Source organism: Anas platyrhynchos, chromosome 3 (genome assembly GCF_047663525.1).
Source record: "Anas platyrhynchos isolate ZD024472 breed Pekin duck chromosome 3, IASCAAS_PekinDuck_T2T, whole genome shotgun sequence".
In the NCBI taxonomy this organism is placed as follows: Eukaryota; Metazoa; Chordata; class Aves; order Anseriformes; family Anatidae; genus Anas; species Anas platyrhynchos.
Window position 1 is genome coordinate 31728792 of NC_092589.1, and position 17139 is coordinate 31745930.

The window sequence follows — 17139 nt, forward strand, 5'->3', positions numbered from 1 at the left end:
GTGCATGCAGCTACTTTTCTAGAACATCCTGCTCTGAGATAGAAAAATCATGGCCCCAAAAGACACTTTTTACAAGCTTAGTCTATTATTAATACATTCATTCATTATGTACAAGGTGTTAGTTAACCAATAAATTATTTCTTAAAGTAATTGTAGCAGTTTTTACTAATCAAAAAGTTTAATGTCAGGTTCCACCATTTGGTAGTCTTCAAAGTTGCATCCATATATAAATTAACATACATAAAAATAATCCATTGTCTAAAAGACCGCACATCAAAATAGTACTTCCATGTTTGCTTTTAAAAGAATAGTCTTTTTCATCTATTCTTACAAATTGAAATTTTATAGGGACATTTACTCCATAGGCCAAGATTATTAATGAGATCATTATTCAAAAATATGGTTTGTAACTAAGATTTCTGTACATTTTGGTACCTTCAGACTTTTAAGTTAGCTTTACCATCAAGCTTTCATTTCAGTGCTGTGATATGTAGACTTCAAATATTGCAAAATGTTTACAGGCAGTAATTATTTCAATTATAGTTGTATTCGTATCAATCTTATGAAAATACTTTGAAATTTGAGCCAAAATTATGTGGGCAATATCCCTCTAAATTTGATATGCTATTGTAAGCATCAAACTCTATAGTTTTTTGCTGATAACAAATTGTAAAAAATACTGAAACATCTGAGATGTGATCTAGTTTTATAAACTGAAGAGCAGCTTTTCCCAAATTTAAGACAAATACAAAAAAAATATTGCACAGCTTAAAATACAATTGTTTACATTCTGACTTCAATACAGTACAACTTAACCGTGAATGTAAGTAATTACCAGTTTGTATTCATGAGCCCAATTATTTGTGCCAGAAAGTCAAACATCATCTATAAAACTTAAACTAGTACATTTTAAGTGTTTGTTATAGTAGTTCTAAGCAAACTTTTAAAAACTTTTGGCCTCATTTTTCAATATTAACAACTCTTGCAAACCAACATTAAAATTTGAGAGATACAGGCCATTCAACCCACTATTCCCTTAAAAAGCTATCAGACAGTAAGCATATTGTGAAGTATACATTTTTATTTAACATTCCTAAAATAAGCTGTATTTACATATTATATAAATGTATGAAGTCTTAATATAAAATAGAAAACTGCATTGACTGAGGAAATCACACTCCATATGGAGTTACTTATTGAAGACCATTTGTTTATGAAATTTTACAATAATTTATATAAATTATCTCTTCCAAATTAGATGATTATTTTTTATTTTTACTAATCCACACAATTTTGATGACTTTACAAACAGTGGTGTACATTACAAACTTAAAAAACAGTTACAGCATCTTCCGGCGCACAACTGGCTTTGGAAAATTAGACAGTCTTTTTTTGTTCTTACGTAGATTCTTCTCTGTCGCATCTGTGGTTTCTTTCTGTTTGCTTTTCTTTCCATCCACTGGACTTGTAAAAGGAGAAATGAACTGTATTTCTACTGGTGGAGGTGACCAAGAACCTTCCTTTCTTGTGGTTCTGTGAAACCAGCAAGTGTCAAATTGATTATCAACAATAGTTAGTAGAGGGGAAAAAAAGTGGAATTATAAAATCAATGCCAACAAATTAATTTATGGGCTTCTTTTTACACAGCAATGAGGCAGAGAAGGTACATAAATAAACTTTTTGCTTTCATTTCTTTTCATTTCTTTAATTTCTGCACTCCCAGTCATTATTCAGATGAGATTTTAAGGCCCCTGCAAGCTCTAAGAGGCAAATGTCCTCAAATTAACCATGGGCTTATGTTGCACCAGGGGAGTTTTAGGTTGGATGTTAGGAAGAACTTCTTTACTGAAAGGGTTGTTAGACACTGGAACAGGCTGCCCAGGGAGGTGGTGGAGTCACCATCCCTGGAAGTCTTTAAAAGACGTTTAGATGTAGAGCTTAGGGATATGGTTTAGTGGGGACTGTTAGTGTTAGGTCAGAGGTTGGACTCGATGATCTTGAGGTCTCTTCCAACCTAGAAATTCTGTGATTCTGTGATTTTCCAGAAAGAACCAGAAAACAGGTCCAGAAACAAGACCTTCTCTTTATTCATTGTCTGACCCTCTCCTGCCTTGTATAAGGAACTAAAGACCTTAAGGCTGTGGTTTCTTTAGATGGAATAAGATGAATTAAGAGCACATCACCATCGAGTAAACACAGGAGTAACCTTTCACCGTTTTCTATCCCCTTCTTCTGCTAGCAATAGAAAACACAATCACTAAATGGGGAAAAATGTGTCTATCAGACCAGCGAGCTGGACTGCTCTGGACTGCTACATAGCCAAGTGGGATGTTTCAAGTTAGGTAGCTATTAACAGAATGACTACCACAAGAAATAGACCTAAGTATTTTAAAAGAGTTTCATACTTGCTTGTTTTGTTCGCTTTTGATTTTGCAGTTCTACCCCTCTTCGATTTTTGTTTTCCCACAGACTCTATGGATTTGGTATCCTCCTCTTCTTTAGATGGAAGCTCCTATGGTATGGCAAAAAAATGTTACTCACGTGCACGCATTCTTACACTTCTACAGAATACAAATGAATGTTTCTTTCAATAAGAAATCATAATAAAACTATGATTTCCATAAGCACCTCTAAAAAAAAAAAAAACAAAAAACTTCCATCTCAAATTACTGTATCATCCTAAAAGTTCAAATTTGGAAATTAACAAATAACACACCACCTAAGTTTAAAGATAAAGAAAGACACTTGGTCTTTTGTTAAAGGCAGGGCAACACTTACTGGTTCTCAACTTACATAGATTCAAAATTGACTTTTGTAGCTAATTTTCTTAAAGCAACAAACTTCTTTTGCTAGCTGACTGATTTAAAACTCTTTTTAGATATACTTCCAAGGAAAAAGACAAGGCATTGAGAAGTATGATTTCAAAAAGAGATACAGAGTAGAAGTCAAAAATATGAGACAAGTACAGTTTTTACTTACCGGTTCTTTCACAATTCGGGAAATACTAGAGACATTTTTTCTCCTTGACCTCAAAAGAGGGGGTGAAAAGACAAATTGAGAAGACAAGTCCGGGTCTAAATCCTTAAGCTGCACAGGATGGTCTGCTTTTCCAGCTAAAATGATAATGAATTGTTAACATGCATGTATGTTATAAAGTACAGTGATGTTAAATTAGAGCTGATAATAAAGAGTACAATAGCTTCCTAAAATAAAGGGTCCAATCAAGTTTATAAACACTCAGTGTGGAGGTACTTCTTCATAACTGCCTCTTAGAATCCATCATTTTATAGTGAATTGTGAAACAATGAACTAGAGCAGTGATTTTATTTGTACCTACATAGTCAAAGATGTTTTGCTCAATCAGCATCAAGTGTCCTCACCGATTTCCAAAAAAAATTAATCATGTTGGCTAACATAAAGAACTCTGTATGCAATAACTTCACTAGCAAAGCATATGCCAAAAAGAAACAATCACATACTTAATCAGCTGTCTAGCATGTTGCAAGATGCAGCTCATTTTACATTAAAAACTGAACAAAATTTGGATGCCTCCTTTATTTCTGCAATGTGGGGGAACGGATGACAATTGACTGAAAAGATGTCCCCCTAGACTTCTAAGTTGATAGGAATTAAGGTCATGACAAAAATAATCAGGTAAAATTTTATTTCAGTCTATTTGAATTGTTTCAGCCTCATCACTTGCTTCCCCCACAACTGGCCAGCCAAGCATGTGGAGTTCAGGCAAAAAGATGAATTTCCAAATTTTTACTTTTGTAAAGTTAGATTATTTACAATACTAAAAGCCATACTTTGGGTCATAAAACAGTCTGTTTTATGTCATTTACAAGACAGCAACATACCCTGTTTTGTATATGAACATGCTGCACCTACCTTTAACTTTCTTTGACAGCTTTGTGAGAGGAGGAGAAAAAAGGAAGGATTCATTTTCCTCAACAGACAGTTTCTGATGCACACTAGTTTTACGGGATCTTGTAATACGATCTGTTAGAGTTCTTGATGCTTCATCATATCCTGATGTGTTTACATCCGTGAGCAGCAAAGGACTGCCATCGGGTCCTTGGGGGAAGGCTTCTTCCCCTGTGCTCTCCTCCAATATCGATGGCAATTGCCTCTTTCTGCCCCGACCCCCTGTCCTTACTGCAGTCCTGGGTGTGGTTGATTGTTCATTTGGCTGCTCAGGTGTTCTCTCAAGAGCATCTGTTTTTTCTGGTTTAGCATGTGCAACCCTTCTTGCTCTTCTCCTAGGAGTATCAACGACTTCCACTTTCTCACCTGAAGGTATGTCTTCCTGAGTAGAGGCAGATTCAATGTCTGCTGAGAGATTCCGTACCAGCTTCCTAACACTTCTTCTAGGAGTCACAGGAAGTTTGAGTTCTGTTTGAGGAACTGATGATTTTGACAGATCAAGGTCAGAATTTTCTGAAAGATCCGATGAACTCGTTTTTCTTCTTCTGCCTCTTTTCGTTGGCACAGGTAAAAGAAGTTGATCACTAGGCTGCACCTCTTGCTCCACAACAGTATTTTCAATAGGTTGTGAATTACTGCTTTTTAATTTTCTTATACTTCTACTGGGACTGACTGCTGGTTTTATCCTAAGATCAGTGCCAGTCTGGCCAGTTTCTTGATCTCCTGCTGAACGTTTTCCTCCTCTAGTCCTTCTAGAAGTAGCAGAAGTAATAATGCTACCTTCAGCAAGAGAAGTTTCCTCTTTAGCCTCTTCCAAGAGTTCAGATGCAGCTTCCTTTACTCTCCTTAATCCTCTTCTTGGAGTAGTGGCTATGGACTGTGTACTGCTGGACAATGTCTGTCCATCAGATTGGCTGCTCGCTACTTTTTCTAAATTAGTCTGTTTGGGCTTCCTACCTCTCCTCGGGGTAACAGGGGTTACAGGTATTTGCTCATCTTGAGTATTTTCTACTCTTAGAAGACTAGAAGTCTCAGGTGCTTCTTTTGTTCGCCTGGTACTTCTCCTAGGAGACAGTCCAAATAGAACTGGTTTGTCTGTTTTTAGTAGCTGCTGATCACCTGATGATGGAATAACTAAACTTCTATTCAGTTGTCTCCTTGGGCGTGATCTTGGAGTGACAACATACTCTACTTGATGTATGCTGGTTTCATCTTCCACTCCTTCTGGCACAGTTGTTAAGGAAGATTTTGACCTTTGCATTCTAGTTACCTTTTTACCTATGCTTTCATGAATAGATTGTTCTACAACTTCGGATGTAAATTCTTTACTTCTTGTGTCTTTGATTACATCCAGTAAGTTCTCAGCAATAGCTACCTTAATGGGTTCAGGCACATATGGGAGTGACTCGGCAATATTTTGAGATTCCTGGTCACTAGTCACAGTAGACACTGAGTTTGTAACATGTTCTTCATTTTCAGTATTTCCAAAACTGTTCATGGGTTTTTCATCTGTTGTGTTAACAGCTGGTTTAGAAGTATCTACTAATTCAGGGTCTCCCATCTCTCCTTCACCTTCTTCTCCCTCCAACACTAAAGTAAAATTACTCTGAGATATAAAAAGCTCTCCATCTCCTTCAGCTGCATCACATTCATCATCCTTATTATCAGGCAAATCACATGCAAACTGCTGCTCTATAGCATCATAGCTGTATTGAAGATTGCCTGATGGACGTAGTTCACTACATGGAGACATTTCAGGTGCTTCTTCTGAGGCTTGCGCGTTAACTGCATCATCTTCCAGAACCTAAGTTAAAAAAAAGTATGTTAATGCATTAATGATTACCAGATTAGCTTCAAACTGAGACAGATGAAATTAAGGACAGTAAAATGCTGCTTTTCCTTTTAGATCACCACTGAATGTAAAGTTAAAAACAAATAGTGTACTCTCTACTACAGATGAGGTTTGTACATTTGAGGAACCGAGAACAGAATATTCAGTGTATTCAATCACACGCTCCATTTCTGATATTTTGGTTTATGACTAATGATTTGCTACCACCCATGAACAAGGGGAGCAGTTTTACAATACAAGCTGTACACACAACCGGCAGTAACCATCACACTATAGTACTTTTTGGGCTGACTACACATCCACAGTGACTGACTGCATCCAACACAGTAAGATACAATTACACCCCCCAAAGTTTAAAGTTTGCCCTGACAGTTGTGCCTGCAACAATTCAACATTTAGTCAAATGGGCTAGATATCACAGCAGGCAAACTCAATACTGCACTTCAAGGAATCACTTGGATTTGGTGAAATAACACATGTGATGTAATTAATTAGTCTTATTTTTTTGTAGTTCCCTGTACTGGATGGTTATTCTTTCCTTCTAGATCCACATGAGATACTTGATCTTTTATGTTGAGCACAAAACATAAGAGAATATCCGAAAGGAAACTGACAGTGTATTCCGTATGGCACTTTGAAGACATGCACCTGTATCCAAATAACAAATCAGCTCCAGTAAGGTGAGGAAAACAGGAAAAATCAGGGATAACTGTAGAAACCTTAGTTCTAGTTTTCAGTCCATGTGAGCAACCTTTTAAATTTCATATTTAACAACATTTTAAGATGTTAAAAAAATGTGTGCTTTTACAGAAAAAATCTTTGAAGTAGCTGAAAAAATATTGAAAATGAAATTAAAACAGAATTCACAGTAATGAATTATGTTAGCAAGAAAAAACTAGTAAAGGATATAAGCACCTAAGTCGCTCTGAAAATGAGTTAGGTTACCCTAACCTAATAATTTTGTCATTTGCTAAGTGTTATGCTGTATTGAAAAAACTGCCCTCCCCAGCTTCCCCAACTTTTCATGTTTTCTTTAAAAATATATATATATTAGAAGTCACCTAAAAACATTTAAGCTATAGTAAATCAAATGAATGCAGGGTTTAGGGGCTTTTTTTTTTTTCTTAAGTTGTTGGAGATCTCAATGACCCAAATCTTGACAGGTTCTCTTCTGTGTTATGCATACAGAAAATACAAGAGGAAAAAAAGTTGTCCACCCTTACATAGTGAGGTTAACCTGTGTTAGCAAGCTCAAGAAGCTGAGATGTTCTTGTGTACCTTTTAACTCTAAGACAAGACTGTCCTGAAATTTGCTGCATTTTCTATTTTGTAGAAAATGAGAAACTAATTCACTTACATGAATTTCTTCAGGTTTTGGAAGATTATTAGAAACATGCATTTCTTCCTGCACAAAGGGAAGATTTTCTTCAATTTCATCTAGGTTACGTTCTTCAGGTAAATCCACATACTTTCCTTCAAGACGATTTTCTGAATGGGTACTGACCACGTCCTCACTGTCAAGGATACTTATCACAGCTGGAAGAGATTTGCATCATTTAAACTTAACCATTGAATGAATGGCACAGGTTTAAGCAACAGGAAGTAACAAAGGGAGCAATAACAAACAATACAGTTCACCATCCTACCATGTGTATTGGGCTTTCTCCAAAAACTAGGAGGTAGTCTCACAATAAATTAAAAAAAAAAAAAAAAGAAATAAAGTAGGAAGGGGAAGTCAGCTGCCATAGAGAAAAAGAACAGAAGAAAGGTTGGCTGAAAAGGCACCTTGACAGCTAGCTATGCTTCACGGCCTTCATATTGAGGATGCATTATTGTTTAAAATAGTAAATTGAGTAGCAGATCTCATTACAAACAATATAAAAATGGGGTACAACATTAAAAGAAATATGAAGCTTTCCTTCTAATATTTTAAATTTTACCAATTTTCTGAAGATCAAAAGGAACATTCACCACACATTCTCTACATGGACTTCCTTTGAGGAATGTCTTCTCTGTATGGGTTAACAAAAAATAGCAGTAATATCCTACTAATATTTCAGTTAGAGACACATAGCGGTATGACAAAATGCTCATTTAACTTCAGGAGGTTAGTCACATTAACTCACATAACATCTCCAACATACTATACATACATTCGCTGTCTGCCTCCGGGGATTCAGAAAGCTGGGGATTTACTACAGGCAGTATGTCTCTTTCTTCTGATGTAGAGGCCATTTTAGGCTCTTGGTGGTTTGTCTCACTTCATAGACAGAGAAAAAAGAGAGGAATTCACTGTTAAGCTTCAAAAGATACCTTTAAGAGGTTTACAAAAACATTCCCTCACTGTAAAGTCTTCAAGTTTAAAAACTGAATGAATTGATTAAAACTAGAAATTCCTTACCCAACTTACCTACACCCAATTTGTGACTCATTTTAGGCAATGAATTATATTCTTAATATTCTTCCCAGCTACATAACACTAGTTCCATAAGAATGAAGTTTTAGTAAATAATTTGCTTTCTGTAGAAAGAACGCAACTGCTATATTGGAAGCTTAGAACAACCTGAACAGGTTTGTACCAGCATAAGTTACCACATGAAATTAAGGGCTCTTTCATTACTAACATTCCCGTTTCATCTCTTTAAGAAACAGTTGTGCAGGTGAAAAAACTGCTTCCCTTTCTATAAACAAGTAGATGCTAATTAAGTTCTCTTTTCTTTGTACTGTTAAGTGTATAAATGCCAGAAAGAATTCAAACCCCAAAATAAACCTGCTAAAGCTACAGGAGTCTTAGGTGTAATTTTTTAGCTACACAGTTTTCAGACAAAAGCAGGACAGTACGTTCACGCTATCTATCCTCAAAGTGTAAAAAGATTTGTGTGGCCCATTGAAAAAAGTCTTTATCAAAATACTTTGGGGTCCACAACCATTTGAGAAGAAAGGATGACAGCTAGTCAATATGGGTTATATTTGTGCCAAACTATTTATATTCATAGATAGAAAGGAATAGGAAAACCATTATGCATAAGAACATAGGGAATAGCCAATACCAACATCATAGTTTTAAAGCACAGGAAGGTCAGCAGTTGCACAAACCCAAAGATGCATTTTATAAACTTACCCTTCATTTGCAGTCCAAGAAGCAGCAGCCTCAGCAGCTTTAAACACAAATTTACCATCCTCAGGAAAGGTAGGACATTCAGTAGTTGATTCTTCCAAATATCCTAGAAAAATAGATAAAAAAAAACAGATAAATAATAGATAAAACAGATAGATGACTTTCCTATTTCACTTAATTACTTTTAAAATGTTCGTATGAATTAAAGGGAGCCTTTTACACGTTCTACCTCGGACAGTGATGTAACAAAATAATGCTACCAAGTCTTCAAATCCATAGGCCTGAATTTTTTACAGTAAAACTGGAATAGCCTGCTGCATTATCTCAGTCAAGAAAACAAAAAGGCAAACGGATATTTTGATTACAAACTGAACTTGATACATTATTACTGGCCAAATGACATACACACTTGAGAAAACATCTTTTGTTCTTAGAATTAGTAAGTCAATTTTCTTATTTCTCTTTGGATATTCATCTAATTTCAGCAATGCTTACTCATTTCTGACTGTACTTCCTCTCTTTTACAAGAATGCATCTAAGGCAATTTCTTGAGTTTTCCTTCTAATAAATGACTGGTGTTGTTTAAACCCAAATGCTTGCTCATGTTTTTACCTTGACAGCTTCAATTTCAGACACATCCTCCTTTTCTTATTTCTATTGCCTGCTTCCTCCAGATCCAGTGATCACCTCTGCAGACTGTATGCAAGACTGGGATAATTTTGCCAGCTCTGGCCAAAAGAGAGCTATGCTCTAATGCTTCCAAAGGACTGAAATTGTACAGAACTGTTTCTACCACAGTCCAGCAATGACAAAGCCTCTTTACAGGGTTATTCTTTAATGATTAGTACCTTACTAATATTTTTAATGAAAAGCACCTGTGGTTTCTTGTCCACATACAAGACAAAATACGAGAGGACATTTTGACCTATCTTACTAGAAATATTCAGAAGAATCCCTTCTACCTATGTATGTGCAGTCCTTTTATTCACAAAGAAAATGAACTCAAGAACTCTGACAGCAGCAATCTCTCCCCAGGATCATGTCAAATTTAGAACTCAATTGGGCTACATACCATGCACCCATACTTGAGTATACGCACTCACTGCTATGAGCTGTTTCAAAAGCTCAGACGCAATAGTCTGACACTCATATAGCAACTTTTTTTTAGAGTTGAATGGACTGACCCAATTGTGAAATATTGACTTCAGCTGTGTTTGCACATCATCTTCCTGTTCCCATAAAAATGAAAAATGCTACCACTTTCAGCTCTTCACCACTGCTCGCCAGCTTGTGCGTTACATCCCTTTTCACCTACCAGCAGGCCTGTTTCATATAAATGCATCCTAAGTATCCTGGTACTTGCTTGAATGAGGTGAACTGAGATGAATTACTGAAGACCAACTGAAACAGGTCTGGAAAAGGCTATATAAGCTAAGCTGTTGTGCCAGTAAAATGAGTAAGAACAACTGTAATGAAAAGCAGACAGATTCATTTCCAAAATGAAACTGAGGACTATTGAGGTGGTAAATATCTAGTCAACATACATTTTACACTAAGATTTCTGTAAAACAAGAACAAAGAAACCTTTAAGTACCTCTATGACAGAGCCAAAAGCCTGAATTTTCAACTTTGATCCCTCAAATCACTACTGCCTCTTAGCTGCAACTACACAGAAGAAATGCCAGTCAAATCAATAACGCATTCTTAAAGTCAAGGATATCTGGAAAATGACTCATAATGAAGAGGTAATTTTAAAAGCCTAGGACAAGAAAGTACCTAGGACACTTGTGAACCCTCATCAGTACCAACTCTTGCACTCATCAGTAATTTAACCTTTTGAAGACATTTGAAAAATTAATTCAAAAACTTAAGTTAGCATATGATGGAACACACCAGCTTCTTTTCTTGGTTCTGATGAATCTGTTTGTTCTATCTGGAAAGGTTTATCTTCACCCATTCCACGGTCCTCTCTCTCTGGTTCTTGAAAATCAGCAGTTTCTTCGGTGAAAGAATTAGCTGGTTTAGCAGCTATAAAAATTACATCATCTTCAAAATCACCAGGTGATTTTGCATCATGATATTCCAACGTAGTTTGGTCTGACCTGGCAGAGACATTACTATTTTCTTTACTGACATCCATTTTCTCCAAACCACCTCCAGGTGTGCTTTCTAAAGACTCTTCCATTTCAGCATGACCATCCTCGGGATTCCTCAGAGTAAACAGAGGAGTTTTCTCTCTACACTCAGACCAAGCATCCTCCACCAATCTACGATGATGCTCAGATGAAGCTCCAGACTGTGCTTTATCATCTTCTGTTACCTTAAAAAAAAAAAAAGTAACAATGTCTGGTTAAGTTTTACAACTGTCACCTTAAGCAAGGTACTGCAAAACTATTTCTCATTCTAGCACTACCTACCATAGCTTTTAAAGCCAAGTGCACAAATTTACCATGCTTTTGACTGCTTACTCAGTTTCCACGACCTTAGAGAATTAAAACTATGTCTTGTTAGTGCTTGCTTCTAGTGTCAAGTCTGCTCACAGTTTCGCTACTCTTTTCTCAAAAAGAGAGAACTTAATTAAAAATTCTATCTCAAGATTTCTTTTCACTGCTTGCTGTTTCAACTTGTATGCACTACCAACCTATTTCAGAGTACAGTATGCCTACAGCATGGAACAAGTAAATTAAACTGGCCACTGTCTGCAATTAGTAAAACTTTATATAGGAAAGAGAACTTGTTACAACCGAATCTCTCTTCATAGCTGAGAATACTCAGGTATTCTAATAAAAGGCTTAATAAAAGATAATAAAGCGCTGATTGCAATGACAAGTTGTACTAATACATGTATGGAAAGTTCATTCATACTAGCACATGTTCCTGACTTTGATACATCACTTCTGAAACAGCATGATGAGCTGGATCAGGGAATCAAAGCAACAGAGTAAGACTGTGGGAGGAGTAGAACACAGCAACTTCTCAGATGAAGAAGTTTCATTTGACAGCTACATGAATGCTATCCCTGGTACAAACCAAGAAACAAAACTAAGAACTTTAGGCCTGAACAACAGACAATACAGCTCTTTTCATCAGGAGTCAATTTTTATCTTAAGTAAACACAGACTCTCAAAAAGGCAGACTGGAAGTAAATGCAGCTCATGGCTTCTACTGCTTTCAAAGGTGTTTAATTCACAAAGCTTAAAAAATATCTGTCACTTCAGAACAACCAGCTGAGTCTATGTTCACTACTTTTCTGCCACATCATTATTCAATGAGATACAGCAGGAAGTTGAATTAGCAATTTGGAACAACCACAGCTCTTAACAACACCTAAGAACCATCAACGCCACTGATCTTTATTACAAAATATGCTCCTGAAACATCACATGCCCGCAGGTCTAACACAACCTTTTTTGAACAAATGCAAATATGCCTTATGACCTGCAATTCCAATTCTCATTATAATAAGTTTTGGCAAATCTTTTAATAAATATGAAATAATAAATTTATTTTAATAAAATAAAAATACTTAATGAATATGAAAATCAAACCAGAGTCTGTAAAGCCTTTAACTGTAAAAATCATTAACTGCAGCCCAGCTTACCCCAACAGTCCATTTTACATTTGAGTTCTCTTCTCTGAAAGATATTCTAAGTTCCTTTGCTCGTAAAGGAGGAGTAACTGATCGCCCTGGAGATGCAGAGGGAGTTGCTAGGGGTGTGGTGCGAAGGCTGGATCTCAAAATAGACTGAGGAGTAAACCCAGGAAAACCAGGAGCAGCAGCAGATGTCACCAAAACTTTAGCTCTCTATGAAAAGATATAAAAATATTTATTTTAAAACTAGTTACATCTTTAAAAGAGAAGACTTCACTTGCCAAAAACATTCATTTCAACTACAAACGCGATTTGTAACAGCATAGAGGACAAAATTTAGCCTTTACAATGCTCTCTTTTTCCAAATGTATGAAAACCATAATGATAAACAATGCTTTCTATGCCTCTTTTGCCTGCCTTTTTTCCCCATTTTTTCTTCTTGTTTTAAAAATGTAAACAAAATGTTATTTTTCAAATTAATTTCATGAAATTAAGCTGCAATGTCAGCTGTAAAAATACCAATTTATCTAGAGCATTCAGGTCTTCTTATTCCAGCTCATAAAAAAGATTTTTCAGAAATTAAAAGGTTTAAAAGTTAAGGATACTGAAAATAGCTTAACAATATGAACAAAACTTAGTAAAAAGTTTATAATTCAGAGTAACAACTATTTTGTTCAGGTAGGCAAAGGAAAAAAAAAACATCCCAAGAAGATATGCCAAATGTTATTTTCTTACAAAATATGCAGTTTGATGGCAGTGAATGAAAATACAGTACATTGCTGTAGAAATTATTATTAGTTATTGCAACAAACGATCACTGAATTTGACACGACACCTGCAGATAACCACAGCTGTTACTCACTTAACACTTAATAAACTGAAGTGTATACATTCTTGCTTCTATATATACACAAGTCAGACAGAGGTATTAAATGCTTAAATAATGAGATGATTATGCTGCAAACTGCATGTTAAGTACTTTGAGAAGTCCCGTTTTAACTTTGTTCCATGGCAATGAAAACAAGCATATTCCATGAGTTATTGGACAACGTGTATTCTACAATTAAATCAGAATTAAATGTCCAATTTTAAATTTCCTTTTCAGGACTTACCAATGCACTGCTTCCAAAGGCACCGTATATATAATAACCACATGCAAATTAAAATTTGAAACCCATGTTGTTTGTGTTAAATACTGCGGTTTCATTTTAAATCTTACAGGCTTTGGTTTGGTTCACTGGTTCTTACTGTGTTCTTAAAACACAAACCTTAACCACAAGAGGAGTCTCTAGTAAACCCAGTTCTGATGCTCTTGCAATTCTTCTTTGTGGGATAGAACCACGTATGTTTGATTTCAGTGGGCTGGATGCCATGTGTGAAGTAGAAGGTAGGCATGGTGACTGCCAGCTATCATCCTGTGCTGGAGAACATGAAGGAACAGGGCGAACCACCGAATCCAGCAATCTGTTAAGATACAAAATTTAAAGTAAGAAAGTTAATAAATAGAAACGAAATTACGTTGTGTTCAAAACAGCTGAGATGATACATAACTAAAACATACAATGGACAAAAAATGTGTATACATTACTGCAGCAGTGAGGGTATCAAGCTCAGGTCCAAGCTACAGGCATTTTTATTTATTTATTTATTTATTAACTATTTGTTTACATTTTGTATTTTATTTCCTAAATTACTGCCTCTGGGGCAAGAGTAATCCGATTTTACATAAAGTAGCATAATTCTCATGTCAAAAGAATTAATCTGCATTTCAATGCTGGGACCAATTCAAATTCTCCACTTAGTTGCACCCTTATGTTGATTTTTGGTTTTCTGTCTATTGAACAATTTGAAAACAGAACACTCTGAAAACACAAGAACAAATGAGAAGCATCTTATTTCTCAAGATAATTTAAATGTAGTATTACTAACTACATTTAGTACCAACTAGTAATTCCATAGGACAAAAATAAGTATTACTTATTTTCTACAGTATTAAGACAAAAGCCACACAAAATAATATTCCCTCCCCCTTATCTTTGGAACATTCTCTCTGTGGATCTACTTTACCTGGAACATTTTTGTGAAAATTTTGTAATTGGTGTCCCAATAAATGCCTCAGGCAACTCTGCATCAGGGAGAGGTTGATTCATTATGACTGGTGGTTCTGTAACTCTAGGACTGGAATTAAAAGGAAAACATGATTGACTTTCATTCACCTGCAGTACAAACATATGGTGAAATAAACTTGAATTCTGATATCACCTACAAGAAAATCATTATTATTAGTATTACTACTAGACCCTTTTTGTTGTTTGTAATTCTACCTATTTCTAAGTTAAAAAGCTGAAACTAAAACAGAAACCAGACACAAAGTGGTAAGAGTGGTACTTGATCACACAACAGCATCTATCAAAATTTGTACACAACAGACTGATGGCAAAGTTTTAGTTTCAGTTATCTTAAATTCCGTAAACACATTTAACACCATAAAAATACGTATTTGCATAAGTAAGATTATTAACAGAAAACTTTCTCAAAATATTATTTCTCACATTTAATAATAATTACTCTACTTTACATATGCAAAGCAGCCAAACAAAACTTTATTCAAGGTCCACTTTCTCAAACACCAAGAAAACAAAACACAAACATTTTTTTAAAATCTCTATCCAAACACCTATCTGAAGACTTAACTTTGTTAAAACGCTTCTTACCTATCGTCTTGTGCAAAACTGTTTTTCTGCTCATTTCCTACCCATACTTCTCCAATTTTGGAGAACACATCACTGATGAAAGTTGCTCTTGTATGCACACTTTCTGCATTAGCTTTTTTTGCTACTGTTGATAATGGCTTTGGTCTTGATACTGTAAAGTAAGAGGGGAAAAAATATTAGCCTTATGTAATCCAAGTGGTGGTAAGTTGTCCATTAAACTTTCCCCCCAAAACTTACCTTCTCTTAAGACTGAAGAAGGCAAATGGTAAGGCTTGGCTCTCTCCATAGCCAGCTTCCTTTGAACTCTAGGAAGGATCTTGCCATATTGGTCTAATATAGAATTTCTGGTAACTGCTCTCTCTTTCAAGCGAGAATCGCAATCATGCTGATAAATTAAAAGAATAAAGGAAAAAGTTTATAAAAAGTTAACTAATTACAAAAAGTTCATTGTAATCTGTGCTATTCTAATTACTGAATACATTTCCTCTAAAGACACATTAAAAATACATCCACTGCATGTAACAGCAAGTTCTACCCAACAGCAAACACCAATTCTGCCTAATATTTTTAGCACGCAGACGGAAGACTTCCAAAACAGTGAGCCTACAACCTTAAGTTGAAGGAGTTCTGGCACTCTGTACAAACTCAATCTGCTACGCATGTTGTCACCTGCAATTCCCACTCTCAAATAGCTTACCAAAGAGTAACAATGGACCTTGGTTTTCTGAAAAACCAAGGGTTGAGATGTCCTTATATACAAGGCACCTGCAAATTATGTTAGACAAAATAATTTGAATATTCAAACAGGTAAGAAAAAGCTACCTATACACATCTTCCAGACAGGTAAGTTTTCAAATGCAGGACCTAAAACTTCCAATACCATCTAATAGATTTGATACATTGCAAAATTAAGGCCCTGGAAAACAAACACATCGATTTGTAAGAGAAGTTCACATAGACATGTGAAATGTTGAGTTATTTTAAGAAACAGAAAGTAGATAAAAATTGATTTTATTTTTCTCATACTGGAGGTAAAATGGAAATTGTGGAATCACAGAGCTCATACTGGAAAGTTAAAAAAAAATAATAAAATTTTACATCTGGATATGCATCCAGGCTGCTCTCAGAAAAACAAAGTTGCATGGAAGATGCAAGAGACGACATACAACATATTCTTCATTCCACAGAAAGGATCAAAGCAACTTCTAATAACCTATGTTATTAATATGTTAATATGTATATATTATGTTAGTATGTATATAACATACATATCTGAACAACTAAGTGGCAAGACTGGCTGATATTTACTGTAGTAGCAACATGCATACAAAAAACAGTTCAAACCAAACAAAGACCATGCTCTATAGCATCTCACAGTAATTTGCTCGTGTCCTTGAATACTTTGCAAGAATGTTAATTCAGTGTAATCATACAGAATTCATTCATTAGTTTCTGGAGCTGGAGTTCTTCAAGGGGTTAAAATCCCTTGATGTTGAACAAACAGTATTTAAGCTTACATATACACTGTGTACACACTATTTAAGCTTAAGCATTTTCTGTATTCTTGCCTTACCCAGACCATTTACACTGAAAGACACTTTTCTTTAGCAAAAATAATTTGCTTTAGACTGTTAGGAATTAGGTAAAAATTTATTTTTGTAATGCAGGACTACAGTGAAATTTTGAATTTACAGCTTTATGTTACAAAAGGTAGATTCCTCAGATTCAAGCTTTTAAGTGGAGTCAACTGGTCTCTAACAATTTATAAGTTCACAAAATAGCTCTGACTAGGTGGAAGATTTTGTTTAACCTTTAGGTTCAGCTGCAACTTAAGGTGTAGAAACTTATTCCTAGTATTTCAAAAGAATGGTATAAGAAACACTTAAACCATATTTGAACAATAAAAAAAACAAGGTTTTTATGAAGTACCATCAAA

General features: G+C 35.4%; 1 protein-coding gene across 4 annotated transcripts in view; it reads right to left on the bottom strand.

Moving 5' to 3' along the window:
- Window positions 1-159: 159 nt before the first annotated feature.
- The window catches only part of AHCTF1 (AT-hook containing transcription factor 1), a 48808-nt gene continuing 31828 nt past the window's right edge, over window positions 160-17139 (bottom strand). For all 4 annotated transcript variants that reach the window (XM_072035648.1, XM_072035647.1, XM_038176763.2 and 1 more), the window contains exons 24-36: window positions 15441-15588; window positions 15204-15354; window positions 14557-14667; window positions 13758-13953; window positions 12499-12702; window positions 10791-11217; window positions 8901-9003; window positions 7933-8039; window positions 7137-7315; window positions 3892-5731; window positions 2980-3113; window positions 2406-2512; window positions 160-1533 (exon numbers count right to left, since the gene is read on the bottom strand). In XM_072035648.1, coding sequence (XP_071891749.1) covers window positions 1341-1533; window positions 2406-2512; window positions 2980-3113; window positions 3892-5731; window positions 7137-7315; window positions 7933-8039; window positions 8901-9003; window positions 10791-11217; window positions 12499-12702; window positions 13758-13953; window positions 14557-14667; window positions 15204-15354; window positions 15441-15588 — 3900 coding nt within the window. In that variant the 3' untranslated portion in view covers window positions 160-1340. The remainder of the gene's footprint in view (window positions 1534-2405; window positions 2513-2979; window positions 3114-3891; window positions 5732-7136; window positions 7316-7932; window positions 8040-8900; window positions 9004-10790; window positions 11218-12498; window positions 12703-13757; window positions 13954-14556; window positions 14668-15203; window positions 15355-15440; window positions 15589-17139) is intronic.